Consider the following 19,955-nt stretch of genomic DNA (forward strand, 5'->3'; position numbering starts at 1 on the left):
TTCTTTACATAGGGTAATTCTATGTGTAACATTTTAAGGAACTACCAAAATGTTTTCCAAACCTGCCTCTATTCTTACTTAACCCACTCAAATACGCCCCATGCTGCTATCACCACCCAGACAGAAAGTAAATGTAAACACAATTTAAAAGTCAACAGTGGGGCACCTGGGTGGCTCAGTTGGTTGAGCGTCTGACTTCGGCTCAGGTCATGATCTCACGGTCCATGAGTTCAAGCCCCGTGTCAGGCTCTGTGTTGACAGCTCAGAGCCTGGAGCCTGCTTTGGATTCTGTGTCTCCCTCTCTCTCGGACCCTCCCCTGTTCATGCTCTGTCTCTCTCTGTCTCAAAAATAAATAAACATTAAAAAAAATTTTTTTAAAAAGACAATAGTGCCAGGGTGCCTGAGTGATTCAGTTAGTTAAGTTAAGCATCCAACTTCGGCTCAGGTCATGATCTCATGGTTTGTGAGTTCGAGCCCTGCATTGGGCTCTGTGTTGACAGCTCAGAGCCTGGAGTCTGCTTCGGATTCTGTGTCTTCCTCTCTCTCTCTCTGCCCCTCCCCTGCTTGCACTCTGTCTCTCTCTCTCAAAAATAAATAAACATTAAAAAAAATTAAAACAAAAAGTCAATAGTTCCATATCCCCTGTAGGGTAAACTATAAACCCTTAGCATATAAAACCCTTTATAATTGTGGCCCTGCCTAGTTCTTCTGGGTCTTCCTCTCATCATGCCTTCTTTTCCCACCCAGACTTATCAGGTTTCTGCTGAACTCTCCAGAATTACCTGATTACCTGTTGTTGCCTGAGTCGACAAAGCTTTTACAAGCTTCCGTGTTTTTCCCATGTTACTCCTGCTGTCCAAAATTCTTTTCTCCCCACAGCACATACACACCTTGGCCTGAACCAATTCTTACTCATCATTCAAAACCCTGTTTAAAAAGGAACAAAATCAACCCTGTTTAAGGGTAGCCTTCCCTTTGATGCCTTCTTACCATGCCAACCTATGGCCAATTCTCTCCCACTTGTCCAACCTGTTTAAGGTGTGACTCTGCTGTTATCACCTGTGTAGTGGGAATCCCTCCCACTAGACCATGGGGCTCACAAGGGGATAGGGACTATGTGTGTAACTTTGTCTTCCCCCAGCACTGACAATGCCTGATGCATAGGGCATGTGCAATGAATGAGAAGACCACAGAATAGCCAGGTCTTTAAAAAACTCAAAGCATATGTCTATTGTCTCCCATTACCCATCTGTTCCTACATTTAACAAGCTATGAAGTTTTAAGTAGTGCTTAACCTAATTGCCTCCTCCTGCAATTTAATACCCTCTTGGCTCTGTTTTCTACCATCAGTATCCTCCCTTAAAAAACCTTCAGATGAAGTCATCTCTAAGAATTGTATTTTCCATACCAATTGATAAACCAAACAGCACCCTCCAAGGTTGGAAAGGTCTATTCCTTCTCTTCATCTGTGTCCACAGCAAAAACAGCAAGCTGAGGACAGAAAGAGAGCCAGGTAGGATTTCAGCAAGCATTTCCATGATGGACCATTCTTGGTGTTTCCCCCACTCCCACGTCAGCTCCTACATGTCCTATACTGAGAGTAAAGTCATCTGGACAGAAGGCCTAGCAGATCCTCCAATATGAAAAAGAACAAGGCTATATCTCTCTGTGGATACTGACTTCTGATCAGAAACCTCAATGGACACAGAGGGAGAAAGGAAAGAGACTTCATAGACCCTATCTCTTGCTTACAGTCAAAATAATCTCATCACTGCCATCCACATGCTCCCTTTCCCTGGATAAATCAGACAGATTCTGACTTTCAGTGCAAAAAAACACTGGCTATCACTGACAGCAACATTCACAATGCAAAGAAAATACAGAGGGTAGTCCTGTATTTACAAGTAGGTTAGGCTCAAAAGCGTAAGTCACTCAGAAGGCACAATAACAATATGACATGTTGTGGTTAAGTTCTCACACGAGCCCACAAAAACCTCTTTCACCCAGTATGTGCCTGTGGTATAGCATTTATCGTGCTATGTAAATCAGCCTGAGCACATAACTGTGAAATCCATTCATGTCTATAACTTCAAAAGTCAGAATGACATTTTGAATAGGACAAGGGACTATCCCTCCCCCATAGGACAGGTGAGGACTGGAGATGAGGGAGCTCTAAGTCACTGGTCAGGGCACAGGTTCCAGATCTGGAGGATAGATGCAGGGAAGGAAGGAAGCAGAGGTGATTGCCTGGCACAGAGCCCCAGAGGAAGGATCATGACAGGATTCAGAGGTAAGGCATAGCCTCATGGGGTTTTAAAGCCTTGGCTTATTTCCTAAGCTGAGGGTTTGTGTGGGTAGTGTAAAGAAATGGGGCAGCTGGTGTGGACATTTCAACCACCAATGTGTCTCCAGGCCTGCAGGGGGAAGGGGAAATGCAGGAAAATTGTGGGTATTTGAGGTGAGAACAAGATATTAACTTTCCATTCCCTCTACTACCCTATTAACTCCCCCAATCCTGTTGCCATAGGACTGACATCAACACCGGTATGAGGATAATAGGGATTCTAGACTAAGGGAAAAGGAAGAAATGGATGGAAAATAATAAACCCAAACTCTGGCAGTGAGCTGGGGTTCCTCAATACCACCAGTTTGAGGAAGTGTATTTGTAAGTTACAAATTGTCACAATAAGAATAATTACACTTCTCATGATAATACATTTGAGGAAAAAAATCCAGGTATCCAACACTTAAACATTAAAATTTAGGGGCACCTGGGTGGCTCAGTCAGTTAAGTGTCCAAGTCTTAGTTTCAGGTCAGGTCACAATCTCACAGTTTGTGACTTTAAGCCCTGCATCAGGCTCTACACTGTCAGCAAGGAGACTGCTTGGGATTCTCTCTCTCTCCTTCTCTCTCTGCCCCTCCCCCACTTGCTCACGTGCTAAATAAATAAATAAATAAATAAAACTTAAAAAAAAACTAAAACACATTAAAATTCAAATAAGGAATAGTTATATGGTACAAGACAGGGTTTTAAGCAACAATGCCATTTCTTTGATGGTTGGCCACAGAAAAGAGATCAAAGAATTCAAGGTTTTCACTCAAAGTAAATCTTCCAATAATGGATTTCCAGATTTGGGATGTTATCACAACATTCTCACTCCAAAAAATCAAGATAATTAAGTTCTTTTAAACTGTTGGATTGTGTATGATGGTTGAAACTAGATTTGAGGAGAGATTACTGATTTGTAGAGAAACAGAAGTAATCAATAGGTTTTAAATTATTTTAAGAAGTGGTTTCACACTTCTGCTTCCACTCCAGGATATAATGAGCTTGAAGCAGCATCACTTATAATGAAAACAGAGCTGACTAATTTCAAATGCGAGACTTTTTTGATTGAGTGGAGAGCAAAGTTCACAGAATAAACAGCTGGCCTAAAATCTAAGGAGAGGCCGGGATCCCACAGGTGGAGAAGAAACCTGAGCACTCATTTATTAGGGTAGATGCAACCAACACTGGTAAAAAGAAATTAACAGAATGATGGAGGCTAAGAGTAGACTGGCAAAAGAGGGAAGCCACTGGGGTTCAAACAGTGGAGAAGTCTGTACTCTCTTGCAGGCTCTTTCTCCATGAACAGCATTGAGTACTCAAGGAAAAATCAGAGCCTTAAAGTATCCATATGGACAACAAACAAAGCCCAAGTTCAGTAGAAGGAAGGATATAATAAATATCAGAGTGGAAATAAGTAAAATAGAGACTAAAAAAAAAAAAAAAACAACCATAAATCATCAATGAAACCAAAAGCTGGTTATCTGTAATGATGAAATTAATAAACATATCAAGATAAAGATAGCCAAAATAAATAAAATCAGAAGTGAAAGAGGAGGTTACAACTGACACCACAGAAATACAAAGGATCATGAGACTACTACCAACAATTATATGCCAACAAATTGAAAAAACCTAGAAAAAGTGGATAAACTCCTAGAAACACATAACCTTCTAATACTGAATCACAAATAACTAGAAATTCTGAATAGGCCAATTACAAGTAATGAAACTGAATCAGTAATTTAAAAACTCCCCCAAACAAAAGTCCAGGACCAGATGGCTTCACAAATGAACTCTACCAAACATTTAAAGAATAATTAGTACCTGTCCTTCTCAAATCATTACAAAAAAAAAATTGAACAGGAAGGAATGCTTCCAAACTCATTTTGTGAGGCCAACATTACTCTGATTCCAAAACTAGATAAGAACACCATAAAAAAGAAAGAAAATTATAAGCCAATATCCCTGATGAACATAGATACAAAAATCTTCAACAAAATATTAGCAAATTCAATAATACATTAAAAGGATCATACACATCGTTCAAGTGGGATTTAGTCCAGTGATGCAGTGAAGGTTCAATATTTGCAAATCAATCAATATGATACACCACGTTAAGAAAATGAAGGATAAAAACCATATGATCATCTCAATAGATGCAGAAAAAGCATTTGACAAAATTCAACACCCACTTATGAAAAATAACTCTCGGGGTGCCTGGGTGGCTCAGTTGGTTAAGTGTCGACTTTGGCTCAGGTCATGATCTCATGGTTTGTGAGTTTGAGCCCCGTGTCAGGCTCTGTACTGACAGCTCAGAGCCTGGAGCCTGCTTCGGATTCTGTGTCTCCCTCTCTCTCTGCCCCTCCCCTGCTCACATTCTGTCTCCCTCTCTCTCTCTCAAAAATAAAAAAATGAATAAATAAACAGAAAAATAATTCTCAACAAAATGGGTACAGAAGGAACATACCTCAACATAATAAAGACCATATATGACAAACCCACAGCTAACATCATACTCTGGTAAAAACTGGAAAGCTTCTCCTCTAAGACCAGGAATAAGACAAGGAAACCCACTCTCACCACTTCTGTTCTACATCATATTGAAAGTCCTAGCCACAGCAATTAGGCAAGAAAAATAAATAAAAAGCATCCAAATTGAAAAGGAAGAAGTATAATTGCTACTATTGCAGATGACATGATTCTTTATATAGAAAACTCTGAAGACTCTACCAAAAAATCTATTAGAACTAATAAATGAATTTAGTAAAATTACAAAATTAACATACATAAATCAGTTGCATTTCTATACACTAATAAAGAGCCATCAGAAAGAGAAATTAAAGGGCGCCTGGGTGGCGCAGTCGGTTAAGCGTCCGACTTCAGCCAGGTCACGATCTCGCGGTCTGTGAGTTCGAGCCCCGCGTCAGGCTCTGGGCTGATGGCTCGGAGCCTGGAGCCTGTTTCCGATTCTGTGTCTCCCTCTCTCTCTGCCCCTCCCCCGTTCATGCTCTGTCTCTCTCTGTCCCAAAAATAAATAAAAAACGTTGAAAAAAAAAATTAAAAAAAAAAAAAAAAAAAAAAAAAAGAAAGAGAAATTAAAGAATCTACTCCCGAAATTGTTGTTGCACTATATGCTAACTAACTTGGATGTAAATTAAAAAAAAATAAAATAAAAATAAAATAAAATAAAATAAAAAGAAAGAGAAATAAAGAAAAAACACAATAAGAAAGAATAAATAAACTTGGGAATAAATTTAATCAGAAGATTAAAAATCTGTATTCTGAAAACTATAAGATATTAATGAAAAAAATTGAAGATGACATAAATAAATGGAAATATATTCTATGTTCATAGATTGGAAGAACTAATGTTTTTAAAATGTCCATACTACCCAAAGAAATCTACAGATTCGATGCAATCTCCATCAAAATACGAATGGCATTTTTCACAGAACTAAAACAAATAATTGTAAAATTTGTGTGGAACCACGAAAGACCCCAAATAACCAAAGCAACCTTGAGAAAGAAGAACAAAGCTGGAAGTATCACACTTCCTGATTACAAACTATTCTACAAATCTATAGTAATCAAAACAGTGTGGTACTGGCACAAAAGCAGACATATAGATCAATGGAACAGAAAAGAGAGCAGAGAAATAAACCACACATATATGGCCAATTAATCTATGACAAAGGAGGCAAGAATATACAATGTGGAAAACACATTCTCTTCAATAAATAGTGTTGGAAAAACTGGACATCTACATACAAAAGAATGCAACTGGAACATTATCTGATACCTGGTACAAAAATAAATTCAAAATGGATTAAATACTTGAATGTAAAACCTTGAAAACATGAAACTCCCAGAAGAAAACATAGGTAGTAAACTCTTTGACATCAGTCTTACACAATATTTTTTTGGACCAGTCTCCTCAGGTAAGGGCAACAAAGACTAAAATAAACAAATGCAATGATATCAAACTAAAAAGATTTTGCACAGTGAAAGAAATCATCAACAAAATGAAAATGCAACCTACTGAATGGGAGAATATATTTGCAAATCATATATCCAATAAGAAGTTCATACCCAAAATATATAAAGAACTTATACAACTTAATATCAAAAAACAAAAAACCTGATTAAACAATAAGCAGAGAACCTGACAGATATTTTTCCAAGGAAGACATACAGATGGCCAACAAGCACATGAAAAGATTTTCAGTATCACTAGTCATCAGGGAAATGCAAATCAAAACCACAATGAGATATCACCTCACATCTGTCAGGTTGGTGATTATCAAAAAGATAAAAATAACAAGTGTTGGCCGGGATGTAGAGAAAGGGAACCCTTGAACACTCCTGGTAGTAACATATATGGGTGCAGCCACCATGGAAAACAGTATGAAGGCTCCTAAAAAAATTAAAAACAGAACTACCATACAATCCAGTAATTATACTTCTAAAGAAAATAAAACCACCAAAGAGATATATATGCTCCCCTATGTTCACTGCAGCCTTATTTACAGTAACCAAAAGATGGAAACAACCTACGTGTCTATTAATAGATGAACAGATAAAGAAAATATGGCATATATACATAATATATATAGAACGAAATCTTGCTATTTTTGACAACATAGGTAGACATAGAGGGTATTATGCTAAATGAAATGTCAGAGAAAGATAAATACCATGTAATTTCACTTATATGAGGAATCTAAAAAACAAAATAAATGAACAAACCAAACAGAAATACTCATACACACAGGAAACAAACTATTGGCTCCCAGAGTGGGGAGGCAGGCAAAATAGATGAAGGGGATTAAGAGGTACAAACTTCCAGTTATAAAATAAATAAATCACAGGGATGTAACATATAGCATAGGGAATATAGTCAATTATATTGTATAACTTTATGGTGACAGGATCGTTTTGTAATGTATGTACACCTGAAACTAATAGGATATTGTACACCAATTATACTTCAATTTTAGCAAAGGAAGAAAAAAGAGAAGGGAAGGAAGGAAGGAAGGAAGGAAGGAAGGAAGGAAGGAAGGAAGGAAGAAAGAAAGAGAAAGAAAGAAAGAAAGAAAGAAAGAAAGAAAGAAAGAAAGAAAGAAAAGCAAGAAAGCAAGAAAGAAATAAAGAAAGAGTGAGTTTATGTGGTGCAGGTCCAGGGGAGAGGGCAGCATCCATGTGGGAAGGGGCAAGAAACTCCTCCTGCATCATTCTCTGCTGCCTCCTCTCTGTGGAACAAAAGCTTATTGGTGGGGAAAGGGCAACAAACATTCTCACCCTCAGGGAGCTGGTGAAACGCACTGTAGCTAGGGGAAGGGAGAAGTAAAAAGCCTTACCCCTGGAGCTGGATCAGGAGAACACCTCAAGACCTAGGACATGGTGCATGTGTAAGATTCAGTCAGAACACCAGGGACCACCCCACCCCACCACCAGTGCCCTGCAGGGCCAAGCCAACAAGCCTGAATAACAAGTAGCAGAACCTCTGGGATGGGACAGGAGAGAAATGCCAAAAGACCTTCTCTGAGATGAAAAGGGAAGATCTAAACTGCAGGGCTGAGCAGAGAATGCTCAGGCAAAACCACCTCCACCTCCAACACAAGGTATCTCTAAAGAAATCTGAAGGCTGTGGTGTTCTGGGGTAACCACAGCAACAACAAACCTCAAGCCCAGCCCAACTCCTAACTTAACTTCCCCCACACACACATACACACACACACTAAAGGCCTAGGAGAAGGAAAAGTGTGCCATTTCCAGGGAAAAACAGTACCTCAGTTTCTATTAGCTATATAAGATGTCCGGCTTCCAACAAAAATTATGAGAGAGGAAAAAACCCAAGACACAAAGCAATCATCAGAAGCAGACTCAAATATGACATAGATGCTGGAACCATCTGACAAGGAACTGAAAATAACTATGATCAATATGTTAAACACTCAAGTGGAAAGAGTGGACAACGTGTACAACCAGGTAATTTCAAGCAGGGAGATGGAAACTGTAAGAATCAAATGGAAATGTAGAAATTTTTGAAAATACAATAATAGAGATAAAGGATGCCCTGGATGGCCTCATGAGTAACCCTCTCTCTGCTGAGGAAAGAATCAGTTAACTTGAGGCGGGTCAATAAAAGTTACGCAAACTGTAATGCAAAGAGAAAAAAATGAAAACAAAGAAACAGAACATCCAAGAGGTGAGAGACAATGTCAAGCAGTGTGACATACACATAATTTAATTCCAGAAGAAAAGAGAAGGAATGGGGCAAAGAAGTATTTGAAGAAACACTGGTTCAGAATTTCCCAAAATGAATGACAGGCACCAAACCACAGATCTAAGAAGTACAGAGAATACAAACCAAGTAGAAGAAGAAATACAAAAACAAAACAAGACAAATCCTAGGGATAATTTAGCTGTTACTCCTGTACCAATGTTATCTGCCTTGTTCTGACCATTGTACCCTGATCACGTAAAATGTTGGCATCAGGGGAAGCCGGGTAAAAGGTATATGCAGGAATTCTCTGCTATTTTTGTAACTCTTCTATAATTCTAAAATATTTAAAATTGAAAAGGTTTTAAAAATGACTTTACCATTAGGTGCTACATTCAGAAGGTACTAGTAATGCCTAGAAAATTAAAATAACTTTCTAAAGTACTCTCCATACCCGCTTATCTCCCACCTCTGGCATTTGTGTTCTTTAGAGTTTGTTTAGCTTTTATTTTATTTTTATTTATTTATTTTAAAAAATTGGGGAAGGTAACTTCCTTTTTTTATTGAAGTATAGTTCACACACATTGTTGTGTTAGCTTCAGGCTTACAACACAGTGATTTGACAAGTCTACACATTATGCTATGCTCACAAGTATATCTGTCACCATACAAAGCTATTAAAACACCATTGACTAGGGGCACCTGGGTGGCTGAGTCAGTTAAGCATCCAACTTCTGCTCAGGTCATGATCTCATGGTTCTTGAGTTCAAGCCCCACAATGGGTACTCTGCTATTAGCACAGAGCCTGCTTTAGATCTTCTGTCCCCCCCTCTCTATCTGTCCCTCCCCCACGGGTTCTCTCTCTCTTTCTCTCTCAAGATAAATAAACTTAAAAAAAACAAACCATTGGCTATATTCCCTATGCTGTACTTTTCATCATCGTGACTTACCCATTCCAAAACTTGAAGCCTACTTCTCACTCCCTTTCACCCCTCTTGCCACCACTCCATCCCCAACCTCCTCTCCAACAAGCACCAGTTTGTTTGATTTTGGAATTTAAATCAGATCTGTGGTATGTCCAAGGAACCCAAGTACTATTTACAGTATTATTCTATGGAAAATACCCCTAATCCAAACAACTAATTTACGATGGAACTTTAAGAGCAGAGCAGATTTGTGAGTATCCTGGTTACCTAGGATTTCAAATACACTTTTATTCCAAAAAGTTTAAAGCAATTTCTTTGATACATACTGATGGTGCAGTGTCTACAATTGGGTGGGAGCTGAAAGCTGAATGGGGCGTGGCTCTGGCCCTCCAGGAGTAGGTCACATACAAGGGGTAAAAAGAGAGTCAGGAGGCCAGGCTCCCCTCGTGCAGGCAGGCAGACCTTGGTGGAGTTAGACTTTCAGGCTCCAGCAGCTGGCTCCCTAATTGCAGTTCAGGCTGCAACTGTTGCTACAAGTTGTCAGTAAAGATAGGCTGATCTAAAGAAGAGCTATAAAACCAGATGGAGAAAGCACCATGCAGTAGGCTAGTTTGGGAAAAAGGAGCTTCAGTTGGAAGAATGAGAACAGATTTCAGAGAGGAACATCTGGGCGGAGAGGTTGGGAGCCCAGGGTTTTCTGGTGAAGGACTGTGCTCAGGGAGGAGTGCCAGGGCAGGAGCAAGAGAATAAGGATTCGGTGGTAGGACAGGAAGCACAGGAGAGAGAAGCAGGAAATGAAGTTGAAGAGATAAGCTGGGATCAGATTGTGGGGTCCTCCAAGCTTGCCTACGTAAGGTCATATGTTTTGGAGAATACAATAAAAAGGTAAACCCTGTCTCTTAGGAACGGACAAGCATGCCAAACAGCTCCTCAGTGGCTTTCAACTAGTTGTTTTGAATTCAATATTCTCTCCTCTTTCAAATCTTTTCCCATAAAGTTGTAATAATTCTGAGAAGAAGCGCCTGTCTGAGCAGCTTAAATAAAGTTTTTTGTGCTAAAGGCTCCTGGACACTGCCAGTTCTGCCCTTGGTTACATGAAGGATTTGTCTTTAGCTGCTTCTTCCTGTGTCTCTTTCTGCTTGTCTCCCCCAGGTGCTCATGTTTTTCCTTCTCTTCCTAGTAAAACTTCTTCCCAATTGTATACAACTCACCAGTGTAGGACACCTTGGACATGTTTTTAAAAGATTTCCCCACATCATTCTGGGACCAGAGGAGTGTGCATTGGGGTCAGAGACCTCAGAGGTGAGACACAGCCTGGTGAGGAGCCAAGATCTGAAGCTCTGGAACCTTGGCCCCAGCACCCACCAGATGAGTGACCTTGAGGTAAAATAGAGATAATGAGCATGCCCAACTGTCTGGTGGAAGAGAGGATTAAGTAAACTAGTGTGTGTGAAATGTCAGACATGGTGCCCAGTGTACCAACATAAGAGCAGCTGGGATAGAGCATGGCAGTCCCCATCTGTGACCACAGGGACCTCCAAGATGCTGAATTGTCTAAGTACTTGGGAACCACTGAAAGCAGGAAGAGAAGGGGAGCTATTTGGGACCCAAGAGCTGAGCTTGAGCTCACTGCCTCCTAGGAAGAATGGACCTTCTGACTCCAAGTCCAAATGATCCCTATTGAGATAAACTCCTATGCCCAGCCCTCAGGACCCTTGTGAACTCCACTGCTAGTGACTCTCGGATCCTGCATGTTGGCCAGGCTGGTCTCTACACTGACCTCCTATTCTGGAGTCAGTCAGCTTTCTGGTACCCCTCTCCATGATACCAATCTGTTCCCTTATCTCATTCCCTTTCTGGTGACCCCTTCTCAGCTTCAGGCCCAGCCTCCTTCCCTGACCATCTGGCTTGCATCCAGCCACCAATTCTGAAGCCCACAGTACCAAGAGTACTCCGTGTGGGACACCCAGTCACTCAGAGTTTTGCCTCCCCATGTACGTAATCAGTTCCTGCAGGCTGGGAGACCTAGCTTCATCCTCCTTTTCCAGCTCCCCAAACAGCTGGGGACATCCTGCACAAATAGCAGGTGTCCTATTCATGCATGTTAATTAATCCTCAGTGCAGGACCTCACCCTTGACTCTATCAGGGGATAAGCCAGTGGTCTGGTTAAAAAACTACAGATCCTTTCTGTAAACACTGCTTCCTACCCAAAGAGGCTGAGCAGGCTGAAATCTGAACAGCAGCCCTGGCCATACATTCACATAAAGGGGCCCCTCACCCATGCGACTCCCTTTAGTCTCCCCCAGTGCACGTTTTTCCACTTTATATGAGGCCCCAGTTCAGACCATCCCTCCATGGAGCCTTTGCTCTCTACTCCCACTAAAGCCAAGTTTGTCCATCCTGGGCTTCCCCCATCGTCACAAGTGCTCTTATAGCCTGTTCTTAATGGGAAACATAAGGCAGGACAACAGTGACAGCCTCAACTTCTGAAAAAATCCCTTGGGAACAAAACTGCTTTGCATGGGCACAATAAAAATATAATAAAACGGCAGCCTTTCCAGTTTCTGCAGTCTTGTGACAAAATACTCTGTACACATAGGATGTATGTCACACAGAGGTTCCATCTGTCCCAGCGCACCGAAGATCAACAGAGCTGACCCTCAGCAAAGGCACCCAACTACACAGTTCACTGCTAATTCTATCTCCCTCTTCCTTTATGTTTCCCTCCTGTCCTCTCGACCTTGGAAGTGGGACTCACAACCTAGTTTGTAGGGCCTGGTGCAAAATGAAAACATAGGCTCCCTGTTCCAAAATTATTAAGAATTTCAAAATATCCTAGGACAGCAGAGCATTTCGTTTCATATGGGGCTCCTCCACTTGTCGTGCTGAGAGGCTGGACCCCTGCCCACAGGCAGAATCCAAGGCTAGTCCACTTTCTCTCCCTCCATCACCACAGGAAGAATTTCTGCTTCAAAGTGCAGCTTCAAACCATTTATTTGTATTTAAGCCTCTTATATCTATGATTTCAGGATAAAAAGCATTTGTCCCTCCTTAAAGGACCTTAAAGCATCTGCAAACAAATGAGGGTATCTGAGGTAGGAAGTGGGACAAACAGGATAGGGTGAGTGACAGAGGAACCCAGTGTCACGTAGGACTGCTCAAAACTTAAAAGTGAGCCAGCATGGTCTCTCCAGTGCACAGTGAGGTGACAGACAGTCAGAAGGGCTGTCCTAAGTTCTAACACCCTCACTGCCCTAGAGATGCTGGCTGAGAACCAAGGCCCAACTCAGCTCCTGAAGCCCTCCTGCTGTCCAGTCTGCCAGCACATCTCCCCACACCCCAAACACAGGTTAGATGCCCCACTGTGCAGAATCTCCCTCCCACTACACCCTAACTCTCCTTATTTCTGCACCAAGACCTCCTGATGCCCCCCAAAAGGCCCAGAAATGCATCTGAATGCCTGCCTTTACCTTTTTAAGTTTATTTAGGGGCACCTGGGTGTCTCAGTCAATTGGGTATCCGACTCTTGGTTTTGGCTCAGGTCGTGATCTCACAGTTGGTGAGTTTGAGCCCTGCGTTGGGCTCTGTGCTGACAGCACAGAGCCTGCTTGGGATTCTCTCTCTCCCTCTCCCTCTCTTTTTGCCCCTTTCCCACTTGCTCCCCACCCAATGTAAACTTTAAAAAAAAGTTTACTTATTTATTTTGAGAGAGAGAAAAAGCATGCCTGCCCTACCTTTTCAACCCCAAGTCACAAAGTTGCTGACAAAGAAGCATATCACCAAAATGCATGCTGAGGAAAGAGCCCACTTCCTGTCCTCACAGCCCCAAGCACCTGGCTCTCCAAGTACCCAGGACTTGGAAATGGATTTCACTTGTCCAAAACAGCTTTAGCAAAGTGGTCACAGTGTATCCCTTACAGCTTATAGTGAGACACAAACAATGGAAGTCAAAAACTCAGCATCTTCACTCTTTGCCTTAGCTTCCCAGAAGGCACAAGGGGTTGGCTGTTGAGCACAGGAAGTTGGGATTTACTGTACAGGCAGCTACTAAGGTTTTATAGCAATTTCTATATCCCTTGATTTAAATGCATCTCAAGGTGCCCTCAAAATTTTCACTTTCTTGCAGATCACGGCTTGGCTCCACCTCACCACAAATCTGACCCTGCTCTTGCTACCACCAACCCTGCAAAAGCTGGCAGAGAGTGACAGAAGAGCCACCCATGGAGACAGTAGACACGACTGCCTCACACAGACTCACATTCTCAGAAGTTTGGATTATAAAAGAGGAATAATTTGGAAAGCTAAATTGTTTTATGGAACCATGTCAAATTTATGTTCAAAAGTTCTACTTAAAAATATGAAGTCAAAGCCAAAAGTTATGCCACTAAGACTTAAATAGGAGTCTGGATATCCTATAGTGAAGGAATAACTAAGCCACAAACAAAAAAAAAAATTCTGTTCACTTGAGGAGATAAACATTTAGGCATCCTAAGGCACAGGATTTGATCACATTTTTCTACTTCTTTTCCCAGATAGTTATAAAAAAAAATCCATGCTATTATGTGAGAAACCAATGCGATAATCAACGCCAACAAAATGTCTAGGGAAAGGGAGAGGAGGCACATGCTGTTCTCTCTGTGTCTTAGAGACAGAAAATAATTACATCAATATCGATCATACAGTCACCAATGTGGTATTCTCCGTCTGCAAGCTTCACAGCACCCTAGAAGGTGGCCACGGTCAGGTCAGACCTGATAAATAATCTATCTTAATTCCTTCTTTCAGAGACAAGGTTCCCAAAGGGTCAGTGTTGTGTCCTGGTCATCTCGGAGAGTGTATGTCAGAGTACCCTCCAGGGACAGTTGTTTGGCAAAGCTGAGAAGAAAAGAAGTTGAAGCAGTGCTTTGCGTGTTGCAGAAGGTTGGGACTGGGTAGGGCCTTGGAGGACATTAAGCCAAGTCTCTTCGGAGAGAGGAGGAAACCGAGTCTTAAGGGGCTTGAATATATTGGTCAAAGTCACACAGCTCCCCGTGCTCATGTCATCATGCTACCTGCCTCATAGGTAGCTTTAAGCTTTGCCTAACTGTTATCATCTGGAAGCATTCATTTGTTTTTATTATTATTTCTTTAAACACAAAGAATCCCCATTCTCGTTCCGGGTTCAGCAGATCAGTTACCTTTGTTTAGAACTGAGTGTGGAAGACCTAAAATTTTCCCATTGTCTTTTACTAAATCACTCTAACTTCTGGACTACTGATACCCCAAACACAAAATCAATCTCTCTACGGTTATATTTAGAAACCCAAATAAGTTACTTCAAAGACCTATTTCACCCTTATAAGGTCTCATCACTTGTTCTAACTCATAGAAAACAGATTTCAAATCAGACCTTTTCCATTGTCTTCTTTCCCCTTGACTGTGTGTAGATCAAAGAATCAGGAACCAGGATTACAAAGGTCCTCAAATGTAATCCAGTCCAGCCACAACTCTGATCCTAGAATCATGAATTATAACCTCCTGACCAAGTGGCCATCCAGTTGGTGACCAAATTCTCACAGTAACAGGATTCCCACTTTGCTCTGGAACATCACTATTTGAAAGTTGCTCTGTATGTAGACTTTGACTCGACCTTCCTGAAGCTTCCTTGGACTAGTGGATTCTTTCAAAATACCCTATTTCCTGAGAATACAAAAGACTGCCACCACAATCTTTTGTGGTAAGAACAAAAAAAAATGAAATAAATTGTACTTATGACAGTTAAATATGTATAAATGTATCTAAAGTGTGTGTCTATTCACTCATCCTAAGAAAACAGCCTACTAGACTTTCACCAAATCTGGAAGGTATGTGTGGGTTGATCTGCCTTAAAACACAGGCTGTGTGCTGCACATGTGAGCAACACTGGGTAGCTAGGATAACAGTGTCTCTAACAGAAAGTCAGCCATATCTCAAAGCCAATAAATTCAGGGGTAGGGGGCCTATGTCACTGCTGACTGAGAATAACAGGCCTTGTGTATCAAGACACTGTACACAGAAAAGCAGAGGTTTCAAATATGAATGTATATGAAAAATCACAAGGGCCAACATTCCAAATGGCAGGCATTAACTTATAACCAAGTTCTTTTGAAAGTGCTTTGTATGTGGGCAGCTCTTGTGGCATTCTCCAGGGCGAGTGGCAACCAGGATTTTGCTTTTTAAGGATGTTTATGACTTTCCCTGGGGGTCCACCAGTAAGATATTGTATGTGGAAACATTTCATAAACTTCAAAGCGCTATAAAATGTGCTGCTACGACATCATGATATTTTGAATTCTGAGTGCCCAGCATGTGCTTGTACTTGCTAGCTGCCAAATGTGCTAGGTATTTTTCATACCTCATATAAATGAGTAACAACAAAAACATCCTGACGACCAAAAAGCTTGATCTTGTACAAGATATCTTTACCTGGCTCTAGGTATATGAAAATGATTACCAAAATTACATGAGTTTATGGTTCACATATAAAGTGGAAAAAAATCGTAAGATGGGGAAGTGTCCAAAGAGAACAGGCATACATAGCAGTGAAAGCCATTTTGATATGACTAAACAGACTCTGTCTTGCTTGCAGGCAACAAGAGGGTCGTTATATAACCAAAGTTGGGAGTAAGGTAATAGTGGACACAGCCACACATCTGAGAAGTTGAAGTAGATTCTCTCCAGAAACAGGAGGGAGAGGTGGATGTCCTCGGAAGTTATTTCCTCTCCCAAATTATTAGTTGATTTTTGCCCCAGTAACAGTGGAAAAGTTGGCAAGAAGATACTAATGAAACTTCCAAGAAACTAGACAAGGCCAATTTCTCCTCCAAGTAGACACAATCACACACAAACTAATATTTGGCTGTTCTGTGCCCATGAAAAAAAAGCTAAGCCATTCATGTCACTAGTTTTCATGTGCTGTGACTGTATAATATAAGCTAGTGGTTAAGGATGGGGACTCTGGAATCAGACTTCCCAGGCTCAAATCCTGGCTAACTGCACAACCTTGGGCGATTTACTTAATTAATCTGAACTCAATCTTCATCCCTCCTCATAGGGTCATTAAGAAGAAAAAGTGAATTAGTAAATATAAAGTTCCCAGAACAGTGTCTGGCAAATGTTAAGTGCTATAGACCACGTGTTTGCAGTTCTCCTGTTCATGGGCCTGATACCCAGGCCAGATCTCCAGGAGAAGGGCCCAGGGAACAGATCAATTAAAACTGCCTATCATCCTCTGTTTGGGTTTCAATATTTTTTGTTTCTATTTTTCTTTCTTTCCTTCCTTCCTTCCTTCCTTCCTTCCTAATGAACACAAGAACTCCCTTCTTCTGCCAGGGAACAACGAACCTGTCCACTCAATAAACATGGCTTTCATGAGAAAGTAAGTAAAACGGCCGTCTCTGAGAAATACAAACCCACACTATGTGCCTTTGCTGTGGCTCACCCTCTGCCAGTCATTGCCAAAGCCAGACGCCCGCTTCCCGCCACGGTGACCCGCCTGGGTACCTGGACCCAGATGCCCTTCCTTCTCCTTCCCACACCAATCCACAAACTTGCCAACCTTCTATGAAATCCGAGGCCGAGTAGGGGCGCCGACTGGGGCTGCGGTCCGCAGGGCCGTTCAGGGTCTCCACCGCCGATTCAATGGCTTCCACCAGTTCATCCCGCTTATCTTTCCTCACGGGTTTCTCTTCGGGGTGGCGGGTCAGGCCCGTCTCCAGCTGGTACACCTTCTGCAGAGTGAAGCTATCGAAAGGCACAGCGGCATACTCGGTGGCCAGCTTGACGCCGGTGTGCACCTCCGCCTTGTCCACCTGGGAGTGCAGGAAGGCCAGAAGGTCCGCCTGCGTTTTCTCTGGGGGGCCCTGCTCCAGCCCCAGGCCCACAGCGTCGCTGGGGTGATACTGCGCGTTCTTGAGCCGCTCACTCCTCTCCTGCAGCTCCTCCTTGAGCTGCGCGATCTGCCTCTTGAGACTGCTGATGTAGTTGCGATGCTGTTCCTCCCACTCCTGCAGCGCGGCCTGGTACCCCTCCTTGCCCGTGGGGCCGTTGGCCCTGGGCAGCCCCAGCTGCTCCTCGTCACCCTTTGGAGTGCAGGCCAGCATGTAGAGGACGGAGACGGCGCAGCAGAGCAGCACCAGCAAAAGCACTACCCGAGACACCCACGCAAGCAACCCCCGGCGAACCATCATCACTCAGGAATTGGCCATGCGTCCAGACCTGGAGACATTCCAGAATGCCAGGGCGCCTCAGAAGGGCTTCCCTGGACTAGACCGCAGGGAGCATGTGTCTGGAGCCCCCAAGCTGCTTTCATCCATTTCTTTCTACAATGTGTCTGGTCCCTTGAAGTCAGCCACCGCGTGGAGCACTTTTCCTACTTCTAAAGGATGATCATCCAGGCAGGAGCAACGAGTTAGGTGAAGCCTCCAGCTTTTCACACTCATTCCCATCATAGCCTCCCAGACGTGCAGTAGACCACAAGAGGGGACCTGGGAAGAGACCAAATGACAATAACTCTTAAAAGACAGTAACGTCTTTATGCTCTCTGCGGCAATCAACATTCAATAGACTTCCCATGAGGTTTACAGAAAATGTTTATGCCAGGGGATTAAATATCGTTAAATGTTTCTAAATCAGAATACAAACATTCATTTGTAGACGAGTGCACATAAAAAACAAAAGATGCAGGAAAAAGACTGGAAGGTAATATGGCAAAATGTGAATTCCCTCTGAGTGAAAGCATTAATGGTGATTTTCCTTGCTTCTCTAGATTTTTCTGTATCTTATAAATTTCCCCGCAGTAGCACATATTATTTTGATGGCTAAAAGGGGAAAAGCTAGGGGTGACTGGGTGGCTCAGTCGGTTGAGCAACCGACTTCAGCTCAGGTCATGATCTCAAGGTTAATGAGTTCCAGCCCACATCGGGCTTTTTGCTGACTGCTCAGAGACTGGAGCCTACTTCGGATTCTGTGTCTCCCCCTCTCTCTGTTCCTCCCCTGCTCACACTCCATCTCTCTCTGTCTCAAAATTAAATACAGATTACAAAATAAGAATAATAAAAAAATAAAATGATAAAAGCGAAACTTTAATGAAACTGAAATTGCAGGCAGGGCCCGCCCAGCACTGATGGAAGCAAAAGGTGAGCCTACATGCTCTCACCTGTGTGCACTCATTCTTGGCAGGGCTGAAAGCTGACAAAATGGTCTTCAAACTCCCTGATGAGGAGGTGGGGAAGAACCTGGAGCTTGAAATATGCAAATAGTAAATGTGGATGATAACATATTAAGATGGAATCTGGGACCATTGTTCCGGCGAACTCTCCAATCATGCTTGCAGACAGGGGATGATAAGTTTGCCATAGAAAGGGATAAGGTTGGGAGAACAGAGACCAGAAATACCTGTCTTGTCGGGACTCAAATCCCAGGCATGTCTCTGCTCCAGCCCCTAGAAGGAATTCTGTGTCCTGACTGATCATCAAGAATACCCAGACAGATTGCAGAGCCTTCCATTTGAATACATGCTCTGCATCTCAACTCCAAGCCATTTGTAACAAACGAGAAGCCAACCTAACTTGCCTTCTCCATTTCCCCCAGGCTCCCTTCCTTCCTCCTCCACCCATTGTGGACACCCCAGAGCACACTGCTTCAATGTTCTCCCTTCCTCCTCAATCCCCTTTGCTCATCTCCCCCTACCCATCTATCTGAGCCAGAAAACAGAGAGAAATAATGGTAAGTGGAAAATAGATCAAATAAACTTTCTGTCTTAGGGAGATATTTATAAAATCTTCTCAGGTGCATCTTTTTATATAACTTATCTTAAAAGCAAGCTCCCTGAGGGTACTATGTCCTGGCCATTTTATAAAAATTTGACATTTTAAATAATTCCCACAATGACAAAATTATTCTTTACAGAGTCTTCATCCAACCCAGAAAATCCAGATTCTGAGTCAGTAATCATCTAATTTACTGGTGGTCTGTCCCATTTACTGACTGGAAGTAAGACTCCTGTCGATTAGCAACTTCAGGACCCCTGGGAGAAGACAGAGATGTTCCTTCTAGCATTCTCTCCATGCTGACAATATAGTAAACAATAACAGCCTCATTGACTTTATCTGATATTCACCTGCTATGTCTCATGCACAAAGAGAATTCTTCTTCTATTACACTTGTGATGTGCCTCTTACATGTACCATTATGTTACCAAAATAGTTTGTTTCTCAATTTTCCTTAAAAATTCAATTCCAATATTCCCCTTGGCCCAAGGAGTCTCTCTCCTATAATTTAGAACAATACACAGTTATTAGTGCTAAGTTTAAAGTGTATGTTTAGCCCTGGAAGCCTTTTCTGTCTGATGAAAATCTTGGGATTTGTATAATTACTATAATTCTGTGATTAAAAACATCTCAGCTTTGGTATTCAGGCACCTTGCTGTTTTTAATGAAATCTCTCAAATGAACTC

The 19,955-nt window shown here is 42.1% G+C and overlaps 1 protein-coding gene across 8 annotated transcripts in view; it reads right to left on the minus strand.

The window, feature by feature from the left end:
• Positions 1–19,955, minus strand: part of CSGALNACT1 (chondroitin sulfate N-acetylgalactosaminyltransferase 1) — a 339,639-nt gene that overhangs the window by 75,754 nt on the left and 243,930 nt on the right. For all 8 annotated transcript variants that reach the window (XM_042934688.1, XM_042934686.1, XM_042934685.1 and 5 more), the window contains one exon: positions 17,058–17,985. In XM_042934688.1, coding sequence (XP_042790622.1) covers positions 17,058–17,688 — 631 coding nt within the window. In that variant the 5' untranslated portion in view covers positions 17,689–17,985. The remainder of the gene's footprint in view (positions 1–17,057; positions 17,986–19,955) is intronic.

Source organism: Panthera leo, chromosome B1, assembly GCF_018350215.1.
Source record: "Panthera leo isolate Ple1 chromosome B1, P.leo_Ple1_pat1.1, whole genome shotgun sequence".
Lineage (NCBI taxonomy): Eukaryota > Metazoa > Chordata > Mammalia > Carnivora > Felidae > Panthera > Panthera leo.